We start from the raw sequence: 20,509 nt of genomic DNA on the forward strand, positions 1-20,509 counted from the left end.
AATCCCAGGGCGGATGCGCCAGGCGCCCACGCCGTTCACACCAGCCTGGAAGCCACACAGGGCAGCTGGCCCAATAGCCATGTTCCACTCTTTTCATGCCAAAATAAACCCTTTGCCTGATCTTTGTTGGTTTATTTCCTGGAACTATACGGAGTCTTGGGGAGGGTTAGAAGAACAGTATCTTCAAAAGATACTGTGGCTTTTAGCTCCAGAAGTACCTTCTCTGAAATATGCTTCACTTCACCAGGCACAGCATACCATAGCTTGATTGCTAACAGTAACTGCTACGCTGTGAATTTAACCATCAGCAATAAAATAAAAAAGCATAATCAACCACCCTAATTTACTCTGCTCCTACTGTAGTAAAGGCATTAACTTAAATTAGACCTTACAGTTATGCCTGATCATGTAGCCATTTTTTAGTCGTCCAAGATGAGGCATAAAGAAATGCAAATTTCAACAACAAGCACGTACTAGTTAAACTGACTAAAGAGGTATCTTTTGTTCGGATCTAAACTGATATTTTAAGTGTTTACATTAATGCATTAGGAAAGGCTGGTCAGCACTTCAAAGCTCTATAGGGAGCTTTGTTTATTTAAAGCTGTGATTTTTAACTAAAATATTTCTACCTGCTCAAAGTGGGTTGCAGTTACACTAGTATAAAGGGGACTCCAAGAGGTATCCTCCTTTCCCATTTTCATCTCCTGCAGCTCATTCCTAATCCAGCCCCCATTCCATTTTCTCCTGACACAAACATTTATGTAGCATCCTGTCCTGGTTTCATCTGAGATAGAGTTAATTTTCTTTATAGTGGCTGGTATGGGGCTATGTTTTGGATTTGTGCTGAAAACAGTGTTGATAATACAGAGATGTTTTAGTTGTTGCTGCACTGGTCAAGGACTTTTCAGCTTCCCATGCTCTGCCAGGTGCAGAAGAAGTTGGGAGGGGGCACAGCCAGGACAGTTGATCCAAACTGACCAAAGGGCTATTCCATACCACATGACGTCATTCTCAGTATATAAAGCTGGGGAAGAAGAAGGAAGGGGGGACATTTGGAGCGATAGTGTTTGTCTTCCCAAGTAACCGTTACGCGTGATGGAGCCCTGCTTTCCTGGAGATGGCTGAACACCTGCCTGCCCATGGGAAGGAGTGAATGAATTCCTTGCTTTGCTTGCGTGCGTGGCTTTTGCTTTACCTGTTAAACTGTCTTCATCTCAACCCTTGAGTTTTCTTACTCTTCTTTGCTCTTCTGATTCTCTCCCCCATCCCACCAGGAGGGAGTGAGCGAGTGGCTGCGTGGTGCTTAGTTGCCGGCTGGGGCTAAACCACGACAATCCACCGAAAGGAAATGAGAGGCTAATTCAGGTTAAAATCAACTCTTTTGAGGAATGGAGTTTTTATTTATTGCCAGTAGCAGTAGTAATATTTGCCGACACAACTGCTGAGAAGCAGGGAAAGAGATTTGTTAGAGCTGTATAAGCACTAAGTAAAAAGGTACAGGGCACCATACTCTTAGCCCATTTTGCAGCAAAACAAAAGGCTACCTTGAGCCCTTCCTTAAAATAGCCTGGTTTTCTCTGCACGGAACCAGAGCAGAACCATTTCCATGTTCAGCCATTATAATTCAGGTGGGACTGGGGTGATACCAGGTAAGGGCAAGCAGCTGAGGGGTGTTAACATCATAAACTACTACAGCAGTTTCAGAAGCAAAGCCATTACACAGAAGCAATTTAGGTCTGAATTCACACTTCGATTTGTGTTTACTTTCTGCAGATTTATGTTTACTGTGGATATAACCTATGGGTACTTCTATTTCCAGACAAAAATGCATCAAACTGTCTGAATATTTTTGTAATACTTACACTTTCACAAAGAAATGTTTGCAGATATGCCAGCCACATCTTCTTGGTGCCTCCAGTTTAAGAGATCACGTTGTGTGTAGTGCATGTGTTGTGTGCAATAACTTTTGTGCTGTATTTGTAAGCCGCAGATAGACAGATACAGACATTATGACACAATATTATTAACAGGTCAGAAAATAGCTCAAAAAGTGCAAGATCCGTGATCTCAATTTCTAGCAAAATGGCTGAAGATCACAAGAGATGCTCAGTGAAAATGCTCCAAAAGACCTCAATGGCTTTGGGAACACGCCAATAATTTAAGGCAACTCCACCTCTGTTTTACTCTAGAAATACATTCAACTCTCGCTTCACCATATGCAGTTTGCCCTTGCTGCAGATTAACTGCACTATATACGAAGACACTAGAGAGTTAGCCCTGTATAGAGTTAGGTCTGGTCAAGTAGGTTTTGTTAGTTCCCGTGCAGTGCCTGGAGAACACAGCTCCCTTGCTTCCACTCCAGCTCAGCAAGGCAGAGACCTTCTGAAAGTGGCTGTGCTACCAAACCCTGACGCAGCTGAGATGACCACATATTTCACTGCCTTTGCACTGTATCACCAGCATTTGCTGTAAATGCTTATACTGTCAGAGACTTTCAATTATCCATTTGCCTTTCCCCTTCTACTGCCCTGATAACAGAGACTTGCCTCTACAGCCATAGGGATGTATAGACAAGTCTTCAGGAAAGAACGCCTTCACGTATGAAGTTGTCTTTTTGCTTTAGCATAAAGAAATACACCTGACTGGGCAGGTAAAACACAGCGAAGATGACATGAGATACTGGGCCATAAAAGAAAACATAGGAAAATTATCAACTTATTTGCCTTAAATGTAAGTCAAATAAAGACATAAGCCTCTCTTATAAAAGTGCAAGCCCAGAGGAAATAGTGATTTTGGCCAGAAAGAGACCCAAGTTCATATTCAACTGTAACACTCCAATTTTATCCGCTAGGTCATTAGATGTGACGAGCTAGGGGAAGCGAAGCTTGACAGTAATTGCATTGTGCTATGTACACAGATTCTCTCACAGAGGAACGAGGTCTGCTATCTTTGCTCTCCACGTTAATAAGACAGCAATGACAATTCAAATACTTCAATAAATGACAAAAGGGAACAGCATTACAAAACCCCCTCTAAAGTCCAGCCTGACTCACCTGACTTCCTTGCTTTCAAGGCAATGACAGCAGCCAGTTCCCTCTGTACCTAAAATACCAGGAAAGGAAAGGATGGTTATAGTTACTAGCACAGTCAAACAAAACAAAATGCAACACTGGTAAGATATCAGCTATCAATCCTCTGCAGCAGTCAACTGCATATGGAATTATGCAGATATTTGGTTTTGAAACTACAGTCACTTTTCCTAGCAAATCTATTTCCTTTTCAGCTGGGAATTCTATGACAACTTTTTTTTTAATTATTTTTTTTTTTTACTTTAATGTAATGTAAATACTGCACATTCCTTAGGGAGTGGGCAATTCGGTAGCCCGACCTGTAATTTATTTGCACAACGTATCTCTTTCACAAGCACACACTTGAAGCTTCTTCCTTTCCTTGTTAAATGTTTGTTTTGCCTCTGCTGAGCACACTGTAATGCTGGATTTGTTGTGTGACTCCAGTCCTCCATGCTGAGGTTAAGGTCCTCCTCCAACCTCTCCTAATAGCATGGCTGAGCATTTCAGGACCAAAATTTAGCTTGAGATGAACCTGCAGAAGCAAAAGCTATCTGATTTCCAGATTTACAGGCTATCTCACTAGCCTGTGATGAAACAGCCCTGCCACGCTAGCCAGCTCCCTTCCTCAGCCTCAGCATTCTTCATCTTTTCCCTACAATCTCTACACAACTCAGCTACTGTCCCTTTAGCCAGCTCAACTCTACACCCACTTCTCTCCACAGGTCTGTTCCTTTTTCTATCAGTAAAATTCTGCATTCTGCATTATTTTTATCCTTCATACTTCCTCACTGCCATTGTCTGTCCCATCACAGCTGCTCCAAGTGCCCTGCACTTGACCTACGGCACCCCCAGACACTCTCTCCTGCATACACCCCGGTTCTTCCCTTCCTCTGCCCCATCCACACTCTCAGACTCTTCTGTACACCTCCCAGCTTCTTCCAATTTCCCTCATTTTCCCAAGACAGCCTGTCTTTAGTATTTAAAAAAAAAAAAAAAGGGACATTCCAACTGTTTTTCTAGGGATTGTCTTACCTCTCTGTACAACATTTTCTGCACTGCATACTAGCCACCTTGTCTAACAGACCTATGCAAAGCTCAAGGCTATTCTGCAGTGGGAGTTTTGACATCCAGTTTCTGAGAGCATGTGAAATTTAAAACATCATTCACAAGACGTGGTACGATCAGAATAAGGCATAAAGCCCATGAAGGATCCCTGAAGTAATACAATTACTAACCACTGTCAACATCCCACTCCCATGACTGAAGAAAAGTTTGAAAACGTGAAACAAGAATCGTTAACGTTATATTGGTCTGAGCGGAAAGACAGACAAAATCACCCAGGACATCTCGGTACAAAGGTAACTCTAGCATCCACTGATCAGATACTCAGCAGCCACACAGCAGTACGCTCTGCATGTGGCAGAAGGCAGTCATACCAGAGGCCACATCCTTCCTCTGCTTGCATCCTTCCTTCCCTTGAGGCAAAGGACCAGGGAGCTTTTTTTGCTGTCCTTGCAAGGTACAAGGATCTTTTCTACTCCTCGACGCTGCCCCACTGAGAGGGACAGAGTTTTCTGCCACTCCAAGCAGGAAAATATGAAGGCAGTGCCACAGTTTTCTTAAATGTCGTCCTGTTTCCAGCACAATTGTGCAAGCTGGCAGTATTACCTTCCCTTCCTTCCTTCCTGTACACTCATTCCCATGTCTGGAGAACTGTTAATCATGGTTAATGTAAGCATAAACTGCAAGTAAGATGGAAAGAACAGTTCTTCTGTGGAAAAACAACTTGTGTGCTTGCTTGCTTGCAGCAATTAATATACCCTAGTAATAATACATACAAGCTATCCAGAGTTAGAGTGGGATTTTCAGTAAAAGCCCAAGTGGTTTCTGAATAACAATACCACGACTTTTCACGGCTAAACTGCTCAGACCCTCTCCCTTCATTAAACTCAGCAGGAGGTACCAATGTCGATGCCTCGATCCTGGCTCTATTCTCACAGGTTACTGACAGTAAGAAACAGCGCACCGATGTCTCATCTTTATCAGCATTTAATAAATACATTATCTCAAGATTAGCCTTAGGAGACACTACAATCTGCAACAGTTGTAAACATACCAATTAACCCAATCAAACAATTGAAAAATGCAAATCTCTCCGTGCGTGTAAAGAAAAACCCATCTTCTCAGAAGAAAAAGCAGCATTGTGGCATTCTGCAGTTATATTTGCAGTATTACTTTTGCTTATAAGGTGGCACTTTTCAAGTTTGAAAGACAGTGCTAACATCACAGGCAATAAAAGGGCTGTTTTTCTGTATTTTGTCTATGTTATGCAAAATATCTCATTGTTTACCGTGTGCCAGGAATGCAGCTGGCATATTACTTAATCTGAGCAAAACCCTTCAGTTAAAGCAGGAGAAAAAAATGTTCCTCTCATCTTAATATTAAGCAAACGTTGCTTCATCAAAGGGTTTCATCCTGACAGTCTGAGCTCCCTCTCATAGGACTCACTCAAATCACAAAGAATTGGTACTGCTGAGCACCCTTCTGGATTTGCCTGGTGTCCCTAGGTTTCATAATCTATATGCTTTTGTCTATTTTAGCATAAATGCACTTGACATCTCTGCTGGACATGCAATTCCTATGCATCATTACACCGATGGAAATCTGTGTACAACGTTCATTCCTCACTGCACACATGCTACACATTATCATACTTCTTCCTAATAGGATTCCAGTTACTGCCTGTTTGACAAAATCGATAGTTGCACATCACATTGAAGATAATAATGTGGACTCAAAGTAAAATACACATTCAAACAAGAGCTATGCCTACCATAATAAATTGAGATATTAAATACAAAAAATTGGTTTATACATAGAGCTTGCCGCTACAAAGCTAACGCTATCTAAATAGTATCCCATTTTGAGTAGCATTGCAGATGTCAAAACTGATTCAGTTTAAAGGCCAGCTTACCACACAGTATTTACAGAAATATTATGAAAGTCTGAAAGATAACATTTTGAGTGTGTTGTTGGCATGTTACCACATCTTAATCAGTTTTCTTTTTGCAATATGAAAGAGCAAGAGTGTGCATACAGAGTGGTATCCATGTATAATTCCGCTTGGTTAAATACAAATGGCCTATTTATATGGTGAATCTTCTCATCTTCAAAGGACAGAGGTAGAGATTTTTCAAAAGTAAATGACAACTACTGTTCTTCTCTTATCCACGAATCTGGTCATTTTATCATAGAAGGCATAGTTGTGCATCTAGTAGACAGTGCATACCACCTCTACTTTTTTCCCCTCTCTTTTTTCTACCTATGGTAGTCTTTTGTGAAACAGTATTCTACGTGTCAATGTGCCAAATAGGACTTCAGATCTAGAGACAAAGTGGCAATCCTTACAGCACCTCAAAATGAAATCCTGCAACAGAAAGCTCTAAGCAGCAGGGTTTTGAAAAAGAAAAGAGTCTAGTTCACATTTTTGCATCTCAAGTAATGATAGTTTGATGGACTCTAAATAAAAGTAGTATTGGCTGACGTCTTAAAGTACCAGAAAACTGTATTTCCCAGATACGCTGCAATAACATCCTGATATTCTCTTCTGTCCTATCACAAGGTAAGGTAAGAGCTTTGCAGTGGAAACACTTACAGCCATCCCACTGTGCTCTGGTTTTAGCAGACAAGACATTGAATATGAAGCTGCTCTTTGTGACATGACATGGGATGCATGCCAACTCTGGAATGCTTCTTTAAACGCAGGAGTAATCATTGCATTTTCTTAAAAATTCATGACCAAAAAGATTATCCGATGCAAACGTATTTCAAGAGGCACTTTGCACTGCTTGCACGTCAGCTGCCTTTACAATTTAAGTTTGATGGTGTTGTCAGTGCCTCATTGTAATGGAGCATATGATAGGAGCATATAATTCAATAGGCTCCATTCAGTTATCTTGACTGACTCTGCTTCTTCCATCGTAGAATAAAGCGTAAAGAAAAAGTGAGACGCCCGACAAGTTAGTTTCTTATCTTTTGTATCTGACTCTGCTCTTAAAAGAGGTGTATTCCATACATTATGCACAAATTAAGATGATAAAGAAACCTCTGCAGTTTTTTCTCTGCTGCCCTTCTGACTTGGCATCATTCACCGCAGCTATCACTATTATCTTCTACAATCTCCATAACCATTGTTTAAAACCAAGAGTGCATTTCCCTAACTAATCAGTTCTAGACTGGCTGAATCATCAAAAAAAAAAAAATCACAAATTGTGCAGTGAATGTGAAAAGTGGAACTCTACAAGAGAAACACCACCTGGTAACAAAAAGCAGTAGGGAATAAATAATAAGAGAAAGGCCAACAAAGAAAGTCAGGCTACAGTAAAGAAAAAGAGGTGGAGAGAGGAATTCACCAAACTTGCACAGATGCCTGCGTCTGTGCTAGTCATTCTATAACCCCTTCATAGAGAGTGCATACCTTACCAGCGGAGCCCAAGGTATGACTGTTTTTCCCTAAAGTAGACTTTCAAAATGAATTATACATTCGGCATCCTAAAAGTGACTGTGTCTGCTCCCTGGCTGTAAGGAGTGCCTGGGAAAGCTAGCTCAGATGTAGATGCCTGCCATATGGCCACTTATATTTAGGTGAGGTGAGTGCCACCCTCTGCAACAGCAATAGCTTTTATAGAGTTACAGAAATACATGATTAGATCTTATGTGCATGCATGCTTACAGTTTTTCCCGCACTTTCAGATGCTAAAACAGTGATTTATATTTTAGGCGCACAGATTCCTCCAGTGTTGCTGGGGCTGGATCTTCACAATCAGTTTAGGTTTGAAAATTTGGGAATGTAATCCCAAAAAAAGAAAAGCTGATACAGAAGCATCCTTCTGACCTGACACAGAATGTTTTATTCCAAGAAAAGCAAAAAGAAAACCAGAAGAGGCGGTGGTACTATCAACACCGATGGGATTTGAACCTCCAAACCTAGAAATGTACACAAAAGTCAACTCTAATCTCTGACTGCTTTAGTGCTGGGGCTGGAAGTCAGGATTTTCTTTTTTTTTTTCCCTCCACTTCTGAAACACTGGTCTGAAGAGTATTGTGAACAGGATTCTGAATTATTAATTCTTCAAGGAAGACTGGTTTGATTCTGTACAAAATACATAAACATTCAGTGAGTCAAAAAGCAAGACAGTATGAACGCATTTCCAGACATGGCTAATACCTTCATTTTTGGTTTCCAGCTCCTGCTCACAGGACTCTCTTTTTCCATACAAATTCTGAAGCTGGCAGAAAAAAAAATCTGAGAACTGTATCCTGGTGAGTCCAGCCCTCTGCTGAGTGGTGCAAGCTGAGAGTTCAAATTGCCTTGGGACACATAAAGACTCTCCATAAACTTGCAGTGAGTACTTTAGATCCCAGTCTACTGTACGGAAGAAAAGCAATATTCTGGAGGGATAAGAGGGAGAAGTTCATATACAGATGTTAATATTTGGAGGATTCTGCTCTGGTCTTACGTCTTTTCTCCAGGGTTAGACTAGAAAATCATTACAGAGCGCCTGCACAGTTTTGTGGAAAAATCAGAAAATGCAGGAGAAAAGATCAGTCTTTTTGACACCACCATGGCAATAGATGGGTCTCCGGCCATCTGGCAATGCAACTGCCTAATTTTTCTTTAGCTAGTTAGCTACAGCAATAAAATCGTTCATTTAAAAAAAATCCTGTCCATGTGCCCTGCTGCTGGAATCACGCAGGACGTAGTTCAAAGGTTTGACCTTGCAAGCTAGACGCGAAGCACTCTGAACTCACTGTCAATTACTCACATGTTTAAGGATATGCATTTTACTCAAGTGTATCCAGCAACAGTTAGATCCAGTTCTTAAACTCAGAAAGTCACTTTGTTTTGTTGAGTGCTTCCCTTTTTTTAACTGGTGAAAAAACATTATTCTTCCATTTTTGAGAGGCGAAGCTTTTGAGGGATACTGGCAATGTTTTATAGAGTTGGTAGTTTTGTGGGTTTTCAAAAAGATATAACTTTGCAGAAAGTATTTTATGTTTTTCTATTTTTTCTCTGTATGGAACTAAAAATGGAGGATACTGAGGTTCTGAGTTCTCCTTTCATTTTCAGTTAGGAAGAAAAGGTAGAGAAAACAAGGAATTTGAATATAGAGAAAATAAAAAATAAAAAAACATTTTAAAACACAAAGTTTTCTAATGTCATACAGTTTAAATTATTTTTGCATAAGGTTGAACATGCAGAACCACTGGCTTTCCAAAGACATTACAAAATGTCTTTTGTAAAGACATTTGTCTTTACAAAATATAGCACAAATTCTCCTTCCCTTCCATTTTTCAGGAATTTCAAGATAGTACTTTATTCATTTTACTTAAAATAGCTCTTATCCTCATGCCTTTTTCATGATAACTTCACCCTGCTTGGTTCACTTTCATCTCTGTACTTTCTCACATACCCAAAACAGAACTAGCACTAATTCCATGTTTTGCCAATACCATGATTTAGGTGTGATGTTCGCAGAACCATACAATCACAGAATGGTTGAGGCAAGAAGGAACCTCTGGAGGTCATCTGATCCAAACCCCTGCTCAAAAGCAGGGTCAGCTAGAGCAGGTTGCTCAGGACCATGTCCAGTTGAGTTCTGAACATCTCCAAGGATGGAGACTCCACTACCTCTCTGGGTAACCTGTTCTACTGTTTGATCACCCTCACAGTAAATAAGTTTTTTCTTATGCTTAAGTAGAATTTCCTGAATTTCAGTTTGTGTCACTGCTTCTTGTCCTGTCACAAGATGTCACCAAGAAGTGCCTGGCTCCGTCTTCTTTATTCCCTTCCATCAGGTATTTATACACATTGATAAGATCCTCCCACAGCCTTCTGTTCTCCAAGCTCAACTCCCAGTTCTCTCAGCCTCTCCTTGTAAGTCAGATACGCTACTCCCCTGATCATCTTCATGGTCATTCGCATACATTCCAGTACGTCCATGTGTCTCTTGTACTGGGAGTTCAGAACAGGACCCAGCACTCTAGATGTGTCACACCAGTGCTGAGTAGAGGGGAATGACCACCTCCCTTAGCCTGAGGGTAACATTCTTACTAATGCAGGAGGCAGTTGGCTTTCTTTGCCACAAGGGCACATTCCTGGCTCATGTTGGAGCTGCTGTCCATCAGGACCCCCAGGTCCTTTTCTGCAAAGGTGTTTTTCGGACAGTCAGCCCCCAGCCTGTACAGAAGCATGAGGTTATTTCTCCCAGATGCAGGACACTGCATTGCCCTTTGTTGAACTTCATGACATTCCTGTTGGCCCATCTCTCCAGCCCATCAAGGTCCCTCTGAATGGCAGCACACCCATCTGGTGTACCAACCATTCCTCCCAGTTTTGCATCACCTGCAAACTTGCTGAGGCTGCACTCTGTACCATCGTACAGATTACATTAGATTGAGTGAATCTAGCTTAACCTTCTGAAGTCCTGTCTCTTTGCTTCTTAGAACAATGATCTTACAACAAGATAAACAAGATGCACCAAATTCTAGCACAGACAGGATAAGCTGTTGTTTATTATGATGGAGTTTATTGCGGCTAAACATAGTTGGGAAGCCAGACACCCAGGCTTCCCAGGTGGGTCTCCTCAGCTTATGATAATCTATGCCAGGGCTGCTGAGGCCCTTTCTCTCCCTTTATCCCCCACCCCATCATTGTCTTCACTGATGTCCACTTGACCAAGAGGATCTGAGTGTAAGCTACCTGGCAGAAAAACCACCATGATCCTCCAAAGTGATATCTCCTGGGCCATGAATAACATGGATTACAAGAGAGCAGGCTGCAGCAGTCCTTGCTTGGACTGATTTTAATAGCTTTGGAATTGCACACTAAGATTACCCCAGTAAAGAAAGCTTCCTCCTTTCAGAGACAAAAAAGTAGTTTGCATTACAAACACCTGCTCACTAAGACTAAGTCTTTAATTTGAAAGGATCCAAAACATGACAATATTTCAAACATGATCAGTACAAACTTTGATGCAGTGACCTTACCGCAGAAGTGAGACGAGCAAGAATTTCAGCATTGGTTTCTGCCGTGTCTTCTATTTTTTGATCAGGCCTTAAAAAAATAAAAATAAGATTTTATTATTTCTCTAATTCTGTTTCAACATCTTTTGATTCCTGGAAAGCAAGGAACCATGTAGCCACAGGCACTAATGTAAAAGAGCTTTTGAGATTCCACATCAAAATGATGGCTGCAACATGACAATAATTAATTGTGTCAGTAATGACAGAGTACACCCTTTGTCCCTTGCTGTCAAGAACTCTTTTGATTGGAATAACGTAAAACAGTGAGAAAATTCTTCAGCTATAAAAATATGACAAAGAACTGAAGAATGCAGGACCCTCTTAGCTTAGAGTTGCCTATTTGAATGGATATTTTGCTCTGCTAAAAACATACTCCATCAACAGAGAAAAGAGTTCTCCATCTGCTCACCACCCAGCTTTGCTAAGGTGTGGAGCAACACCTATGGAACGCAAGCTCACATAGATAAAAGCAGACAACATAAAAATCATTATGTGACACATGAAGTTTGATATTTAAAAAAAATATACGTGAAAATGAAAAGAATACATGTAAGAAGCCATAAATTAGCAAACTAAAGCAACAGCTGAGAACACTATTAGGTTGTCTTGACAGTTACTCACAAGACTTAATGTGTCTGAAAAACTGGGGCAGTGCAGGAAGAACCCTTCTAGAAACTGTCACAGAAGTCTGGCCCTCATGGAAAAAGCCACACAAAAGCTGCTGTGGACAGCACGGGATAGGATTGTGTTTTTCTTTAAAACAGTCTAATTCCCATCACTAAAACCTCTGTGAGCCTTTTGGAAGGTTTATTGACAATCAAAGAAAAATACCAATATGATAGGGTTATCACTATGGGAAGAAGAAAAAGAAAATGCCCTTGAGATCTTTACTTTTTATGATAGTCAAGAAGCGTGGCATGCCAGCAAACTGAGCAGATACGCAAAACTGCAGCTACTGTAATAAACATGAATCCCAGGTATTAGCAGAAGCTTCTATCTTTGACTAAATTATTTAATTGCTCATATGCCTTGATGTGTTTAGGGAGAGAGCTGATAACATGTCTGGAATATGCAGCTGGTATATTGTGGTTCTTACATCCCATGTCCAAAAATTTCTTTCCCTAATTAAAAAATTAAGGTCAGAAAGCACAGAATGACACATGCATTCTTTTGGGGGCAAACATATTCAGACCAAAATGGTAATTCAGTTTAGAAATCACAATTATTTTCACAACTGCCTTTCCTATTCGAAGAAAAATGTGACTGAACATTTTAAGTGTTCTAAACAGCCCAAAAGAAATAAATTAATGCACTTTCGTTTACAAAGACTGATTTATTTAGTCTTTCTCTTTATAATTTGGAATGAGATTAAAATAATTGACATCTTTAGATGCCTATGTTTCCCTACACATCTGATCTCTTCTGATCTCTCAGAACCAGGCTAGGACCTGATTCTTCTAAATTGAAGGCAAAAGATAGCAGCTCAGTAGACACAGACACAGATGCAATCTATGAATCCAGAAAGAGCATATAGCACAGCTGTTTCCATCTTGGGCCTTTATCACTTTATCTTCTATTTAAAAATACTCCCAGTATTCATCTGTGTATGAGCATTGAAATCTTCTGAAACCATTAATATACTAAAAATTATAGTCAGCTCTCCAGAATCAGAGAGGAAGAGTGTATTATGATACCCAGGCTAATGGAAAAAAGTAAGAGAGAATGGATACTGAGGAACAGAATCAGGACAGATATCATCCTATTTTTTTCAAAAGGGGCGGGCCAGCTAAGACCTAGTAGGGCTGGTAGCAAACAGGAGCTACAAAGCCCAGGCAAACAAGCCTAATGCTTATACAGCTCAGTGGTGCGTGGGCTCAGTAGCGTGTTAAGCAGAGCAAGATGCAGGGATGCTTGCCCTAGATCTGCATGCAGGCAAGTCAGGTCCAGCACAATTATTACTGTACACCACGTGAAAGCAACTACAGTGCTACCCGACCTGCTGATGGAGGAAGCAATATGCATACACCCATGGTCCCGGGCCTGGACCTCAACTGTCCAAAGTAGAGCCACCACATATGTCTCTAAGCTGGCTTTACAATCCACCTACAATGCCAATAAAAGACCCATGGATACCTGAGAGCTGTTTACGTTCAGCAAAAGCTTTCCAGGAACTCCATAAAGCAGTAACTAAATGAATACCCCATCCTGGCTCTTTGCATTAAAAAGAAACTACTTTTAAGAATGGTTACTCTTCCAAAATTAATAAAATGTAAATTATTTCAGGACAGAAGATACAGAACATAGTGTAACACTTCTGAAAAGAAAATAACAAGCAATATGAGATAAAGAAAAAAAATCCTCTGTTAACTTCTCTTCAAATAATTAAAAAAATATTATGGGATACATTTCAATAGTCTAAGGTACCCAGTGCATTCTTGAAATGTTCATTGAGCCTACCGGTGGTTCTGGGAATTAGATGTTGTTATAAACACCCCCATTTACAAAGAAGGAAATAGAAGCACACAAAGATTAAACACCTGATACAAAGGCATTGCAGTCACTGGAAAAGAATTCAGGAGGCATTGGATGAGAGCCTAAGTGATTGCTCAAGGTTGTAAGGAAGTCCATGGCACAGCTTTCAATACAGATCTTTTGTTCCCAGGCTATTGCAATGTTCACTTCTTTTCTATTCAAGTAGAATTGGCTGTGATAAACATAGGGTGTTTAATGACCCCAAGAGGCCTCTGTATCAGTCCCATCTCGTTTGACAACATTTACAGGGGCTCAGTCCTGTGGAATACACATAATAACATTAGCCTTCAGTTTAGCGTGAGCTGTTAAAAATCTGCTATGTCCCATCTTGTTTTCCATGGTAGATGCCCACTAATGTTATGTTTAATATAGGGAATTTGCCAAGGTCAAAAGGCAACAGGGAGCATTTATTCAGGAACCGTAAGCACGTCTCAGGCTTCAGAATGCTATTTTCATTGAAGAACCTGCTATAGTATTATTTGGTAACACTGCTAATACTGACCAGAAGCAACTATAAATCCATCAAAAATCTGTACAGCAAGTCAAGACTGGGCCACCTCTATTTAATAGGGTTTCCAGAAGAGCTGCTGAAGGAAGTGCCCAGAGCTGCTAGTGCCTACTCTGGTCTACGGACTCCTTCTGGGAGAGCAGATCCATGGTGCTCCACAGAGACCCACTGATGCACCCCGCAAGTCCAGGCAAGCGCAAGGCTGCTGCCCACCAGCTGCGGAAGAAACAGAGCTCGTCCGGCTCCCAGGACCACCAGGAGATGTCTAACGTTGCCTTTTGGTGCACAAGCAGGCAGTCGCTTCTGATTTCATCAAAAGCAGGGAATCTAATTAATAAGGCAAGAATTTCTCTATCCCTATGTACATACAGAATTAATGCCATCAATACAGACTATGAGAAAAACTAAGACAGAAAAATGAATACAAAAATATTAAATTACAAGAAAGACTATGCTTCTAATGGTATGCAAAACAGCTTATATATTTGAGAAAAGACAAACACTCACTGCAAGGAAGACACTCACTTTCTTCATGAAAAAGAGTATATGGATTTATTTAACCTGGTCAGATAACTTTAACAAACACCTCATGACATCTATTCCCTTTCAGATTGTGTTTTAGCAGTGTATTATTTGCATCAAACATGGGAGAATTTTGAACCTGGGAAAGCCTCCTTTCCTTTTAATATCACACTCCCTCGAGACTATACCATTATTTAAAATTCAATTCCTTCAATATATGGTTTTTTTAAAAGCACCCTCACAATCTGACAGGTAAAACTTCCAGAAAATAATTCTTCAGTGACAATGTTCCCAAAAGGAATCCAACTTCAACTAAAATTTGAATAATGTGAGCAAGAAGGAGCTGGAAATGTACATTAATGAATAATTGTTCAATTTATGTGACAGGGATCATCCTCACTAGAAACGACAGTTGCACTGGAACAATAAAACTGCAAAGCAGACTGTAAAACAGTGGTACTCTCTGGCCAAGGTCAGCATGCAGGACACATTTTTAACCCAAACCTAAAAAGTCTTCAATCCATTTTCCTACCCAGCATACTTCATGTAACACATCAATACAACCTATCCGTTCTGTCTTTTTGATTCAAAGCCTTTGTACAAGTAGTCATGAACGATGAAAAATGGCCTGATTTGCAGTGATAATGAGGAAAACCCCAATTCCCACTGAAATCAAGACGAAATCGCCTTGATATTTAAGGGACAGCCAAACTGCTTAGCACCAGAGTAGGCTGGAAGACAAGAATTCCTATTTGCAAAAATATTCAAAGGTTTTCTCCCATATGAGTCATCTGCTTAGATGATCACATTCAGTCCCCTGCTTTAGCCAATCTGGAGTCCTTGTCACTTGGCTACACTGACTCAAGCTGACCAAATAAATGCGTTTTCAAAGGAATCCCCACTCCAGGACTGCCAATTTCTGGTTGGTGAGGGCAGTCAGCAACAGGGAGGGAATCAAGTTTCTGAGCCATGCAGAGAAACCACTGAGATGTTTTTCTACCAGCTCAACATGTCTGAATTTAAGAAGCTAGGCTTGAGACAGCTTACAGGACTTTGGGCTTTGTGCTCCTTTAAAATATTTCCATTTGACATTTATTTGAGAGAATGTGTTTGTAAAATCTAATATGTAGAGAAGGAAAGTACTTATAGAAGAAAGTTTTGTCTCTGACATCAAAGAGAATAAATCCTAGTACTGGCAGAGTAATAGCTCTCCACAGTATAAGTATGAGGTTTGAGGATTCATCATGCTAGGGACAATGGAAGAATTTAGCCCAACTTGTCTATCCAGGCCAGCTCCTGTGGATTTGCTAAGGCATGAGGGGTCACGAGCCTCCAGACCTCTCACTGACACCTTTTTCCTATGTTTTGGCCTCTCACTGTGGCACAAATAACTATGGTTTCCTTCTAGCTGCTCTAAATAGGCAACATTTAAGAGTGCAGCTGTATCAGCACAGAGGGTATGATAGCATCCAACAGTCAGGTGAAAGAAGAGACATACACAAAGCAAAACTTTTAAAAGGGATATTCTGAAAAAGGAATAATAATGGGAGACTACAGAGCTCTGGCAAACATGCAGTAGCAAACTAAAATCAGATGACTGAAGCTACCACTTTTCTACCCATCCTCTCTATCCATCTGATAGCTGATCCTGGCACAGCACAAGGGCATCTGATCTGCTAGTCAATCAGCTCCACAGCATGCCTGCTGCCAAATTCATGCCAAACCTCCAAATGTAAGAGGAGACAAAAAAAAAAAATAAAGCCATTTGCCCAGGTAATATAGCAAGCTAGAGTCAGCAAGCTAGTGCATTAAGAATCACAATATGCCAAAAACCCCAAGTCGAGTGCCTTCATTTATCTACCCACACTCTGCAAAGCCCATCTCTACAAAGCTTGTCAACCTTGAAAAGAAAGCTGGCTCATTTGCACTGTGGTTTGGGGGTAAACAGTGTCATTATAAGCCAGCCACTTAGAAACAGTCAGCGAAAGTTGCAAACAGCTGTATACGCACACTTACAGATTGCACATGTCAATCCTGGGAGAAGACAACGGCAGTAGTTGAAGTAGAAGCTTTACTCCCTTCTTCCATCCTTCCTCTTTCTCAAATTCACAGAAAAGGTAGGTACATTCATCCGCTGAGAACTGGTAGAAAGCATGAGTGTCTTGAAAATACAGTTGTCTGTCCACTGTTAGAAAAAATAACATTAGATAGCCTTTAAACCTTTACCATGTAAAGGTTCTGTGTCCCCACCATATTCTGTATTGCACTTGACCTTAATGCTGAGTTGCACCACCACACAGGGCAAAAGGATCGCAAAGTCAGCACAGAAGCAATCCTGCCCTCTTGTATTAACTCAGTGCATCCAAACAGGACAACCCCAAAACCTCAATCTGAAGATCTCCAGGCTCCTGAAATTCAAGCATTAAGACTGCTGAGTATTTAATCAATTTTGGAATCAGTTCAGAATTAGGGGATAAAAACCTTCCACCTGTCAGATTTCTGAGCCTCGATTTCCATTGGCTTCTAATCTGTTCTCACTAATGGCCAGGCACTAGTAAACAAAGTTCAATAATGGGGATGCAGACCATCATTATAGCAGCTTCTCCTCAAATTCTGGGCTACCGGATTTGTAGACAAGACCCAGGTAAAATGGTATGCCAGTACAACAGCTGTCCTCTTCCCTGGCATAACTGGGATTGAACTGGGACCAAAGAACGGGTTCCAAAGCCAAAAGCATAAGCTCCTGCTGGGAGAGTCATTTAACCCTTGTTGAGGCTGCATGATCAGACATACTGTCAGTGTAGTTGGAGCAGAAGAAAACCTTTAAGTATACTGTCCATGTACATAAGCGGAAATCTTCCATAACACCTCACCTTTTCGCAAGGAGGAAAGTTAAGTGTCTAGCACAGACCCCAGGGCAGGGTATGCTCCGAGTTGAGCTACCTAAGTAGTCCCAGCTACAAAGTAAAGTCCATCAGATTTCCAGAGGTTGGTTACCGGTGTAATTATTGCCAACCACATTAGCTGGACCAAACCCCTAAATCTGGCAGGGAAGGTGGGGACAGCCAGGTAGAACCTGGCATCACCACCGTCTCAAGGATCTGAATCCTCTCTCAATCCATTGTAATCTAAAACTATGAAAAACAGAGGGAGGAAGGGAAAATCACTAATAGCTAGAGAAGTCATCTGGCAAAGCCATGATCTGCAGCGACCAAACAGCTGCTGTCTTGTGAAAAACCTAAAAGAGCTTGAGGAGAAAAAAAATAGTCTGGAAAAGACACGCATGCTGTCTGCAACGTGGTAATAGGCAATTACATTTGCAAAGGCAAAAGGAAGGAAATTGCCTAAAAAAAGAGATTCATCTTTGGTGTTTATGAAATGAAAGGTCGCAGAGGTGAGCCTACCAAAGAGACAGTAAAATAAACTGTGAAGAAAAATGGATCAATCTGCATTTTTTTTCTTTCCCTCCTTCCTCTTCCATCAAAAACTTGAGCCTTATCCTATGCAGGAGAAACTGATAGCCTTCCTCACGCTAGAAGTACTATCAAGTCTGACCTGATAATATAATGCCCATATCCAGGAGGAGCTGCCACACTCCAACTGCTGTAGATCTGCACTTAACAAAAGGGCACTGCTCCAAAAGCCAGTCTACCAGTTCCGATCCAACGCAGCTTCGCCTGAAAATAAGCAAAACATCACTTCTTACACTACAGTAATGTTAAAGTGCTCTTTTATAATAAAGAGCTATTTTTTAAAGCTATTAAAAGTGAATCCTTTTGTACAGAAGGGCAAACCCTTTGTCTCAATTACTAATTTTTGTAATCCTATTCATTTCAAGGGAAGAAATTATTCTGGCAAGTCTCAGGGGATGACCCTACTTACAATGAGGGAACTCGTGTTAGATAAGTTCCCTTACATACCTAATTCATGTGGCACACTTTACAATATGTAATATTTTTATCAATTTGTGCTGCATACAGACAGTCATCCAAAGATGTAGAAGAGCTAAATAAAATCCAGCTTGTAGCCTCAGGATTTTATTTCCTTTCTGAGCATAGGCATAAGCAATACAGCTACACAATATATGTGTAAGACCTTGAGTGCTGCTCTAGGATGTACTTCGTCTTTCACATTATTGGTAAACTTATCTTTTTAAATCATAAAAGAAAAAAGTTGTGGCTTTTTCTTAAATACGGATATGAATGAATGGTGCTATAATAGAGACCTGAACATTTTGGCATAATTGAAAATAGGAGGAAGTATTTATGCTGTAAAGCAACACAAATGGAAAATCACTTCATTACAGAAATATGCCATAAACTACATGCAAAAAAATCACTGTGTAACTAAATCTTAGGAAGCCAATTAATCTCTTTTATAACTCTAGACCAGGGCTGAATTTAATACTCTTTCTTTTCAACAAAATAACAGACAAACACAACTGTATATGAAATCATATGCAATTAAATTAATGGACATACAATCAGGCCATTGCTGCTTTCTAACAACTGACAAAGTAACGTAAGAAAAGATATTAAAGTACATGAGATTTTAAAGACATTTTTTAGACAATATTTTTGATTCTTAGTAACACACACAAAATCTCACTCTCAGAATTTACCCTCTTGTCAAATCAGGGCATAGACAAATGCAAATAAAACCCATCCAGTTGATTAAAATGAATTATCTTGGGTTACCTGCAAATGCCAGTAAGGTACACCCTGTCTTTAATCAGGTCAGATGCTTGTAGAGTAAAAATATTCCTGAGAGCTCTCCCAGCACAGGAAGAACTTTCTCCATAAATCTGAATGAAAAGAGAAATTGAAAACTGTGACAAACAGGGATTTATTCCTGCTGTAGTAAATTGCCTTGCCACTGTCCGCTCCCTCCCTCTGAGCAATGCCTTCTCCCCAGCTAAACGACAAGCAAGCAGTCAAAGCCTCGTAGGAAATGCACCCCAACCTCTGCCATACCCAGTTGTATCATGGTTGCAGGTGTCCCCACGAGCTGGACTATTTTTACATTTGCTGCCTTAGAAAAGCAGAGGTTTTACCATCTGTCAGCTTTACCTTTGAACAACAGACAAGTTCAAATGAAAACAAGTGTTATTCTAGCAAAGCAAAAAGACTACATTAACCATGGCAAAACCACACAAATACAGTTAAAATTAAACTGTATTTGAATTAAATAATTTAATACAAGCCTAATACACATTGAAACACCATTTCATAGTTTTTTCTTTTTGTTCAGAAACTTTGGAGGTATCCTATGAAAGCTACAGGTCAGTTCTTCCTTACCCTGCCAGGAGGCTGTGGTCTTTCAGAATGGACACACCTCTGATTTCCACCTTACACCTCAAGGCTGCAGATGTGTCTGTCAAAACAGGACCTAACTCCACCTTCCATAAAACCATGTTCCACCTGGACTCGGTATACCACTCCTTACTGATGAATTTAACTCAGGCTTCTGTTGTGATGTTTCCTCACCATCCCAGCAAAACACATCAGTAACACAAATAACTAACTTGAAAGAAAAGCAATGCCACGGTTTCACCTTTTTTGTTTGTTTGTTTCCTATGTTTAGGAATCTCTCAAGGAATATAAAATAGTCCTGAGACAGTAAAGTCTTGTGAGCTGCAAGAGCTCTCAGAGTTCTCAAATATTGCAAAAGTAAGCTAAATGGTGGCAATCGTTTAAATGGCTGGGAAGCCAGTGCATGTTGGAATTCACGATTCAGTTTGCAAATTCAGTAATAGAAGTAGACAACTTCTAACATAAACAAATTGTAACTT

At 40.4% G+C, this 20,509-nt stretch overlaps 1 protein-coding gene across 1 annotated transcript in view; it reads right to left on the bottom strand.

Moving 5' to 3' along the window:
• RAPGEF5 (Rap guanine nucleotide exchange factor 5) overlaps nucleotides 1–20,509 on the bottom strand; it is a 168,669-nt gene that overhangs the window by 115,768 nt on the left and 32,392 nt on the right. The window contains exons 3-7 of the mRNA XM_075492975.1: nucleotides 19,416–19,522; nucleotides 18,274–18,395; nucleotides 16,735–16,903; nucleotides 11,121–11,187; nucleotides 3,054–3,102 (exon numbers count right to left, since the gene is read on the bottom strand). Coding sequence (XP_075349090.1) covers nucleotides 3,054–3,102; nucleotides 11,121–11,187; nucleotides 16,735–16,903; nucleotides 18,274–18,395; nucleotides 19,416–19,522 — 514 coding nt within the window. The remainder of the gene's footprint in view (nucleotides 1–3,053; nucleotides 3,103–11,120; nucleotides 11,188–16,734; nucleotides 16,904–18,273; nucleotides 18,396–19,415; nucleotides 19,523–20,509) is intronic.

The sequence above is a fragment of the Mycteria americana genome, chromosome 2 (genome assembly GCF_035582795.1).
Source record: "Mycteria americana isolate JAX WOST 10 ecotype Jacksonville Zoo and Gardens chromosome 2, USCA_MyAme_1.0, whole genome shotgun sequence".
Lineage (NCBI taxonomy): Eukaryota > Metazoa > Chordata > Aves > Ciconiiformes > Ciconiidae > Mycteria > Mycteria americana.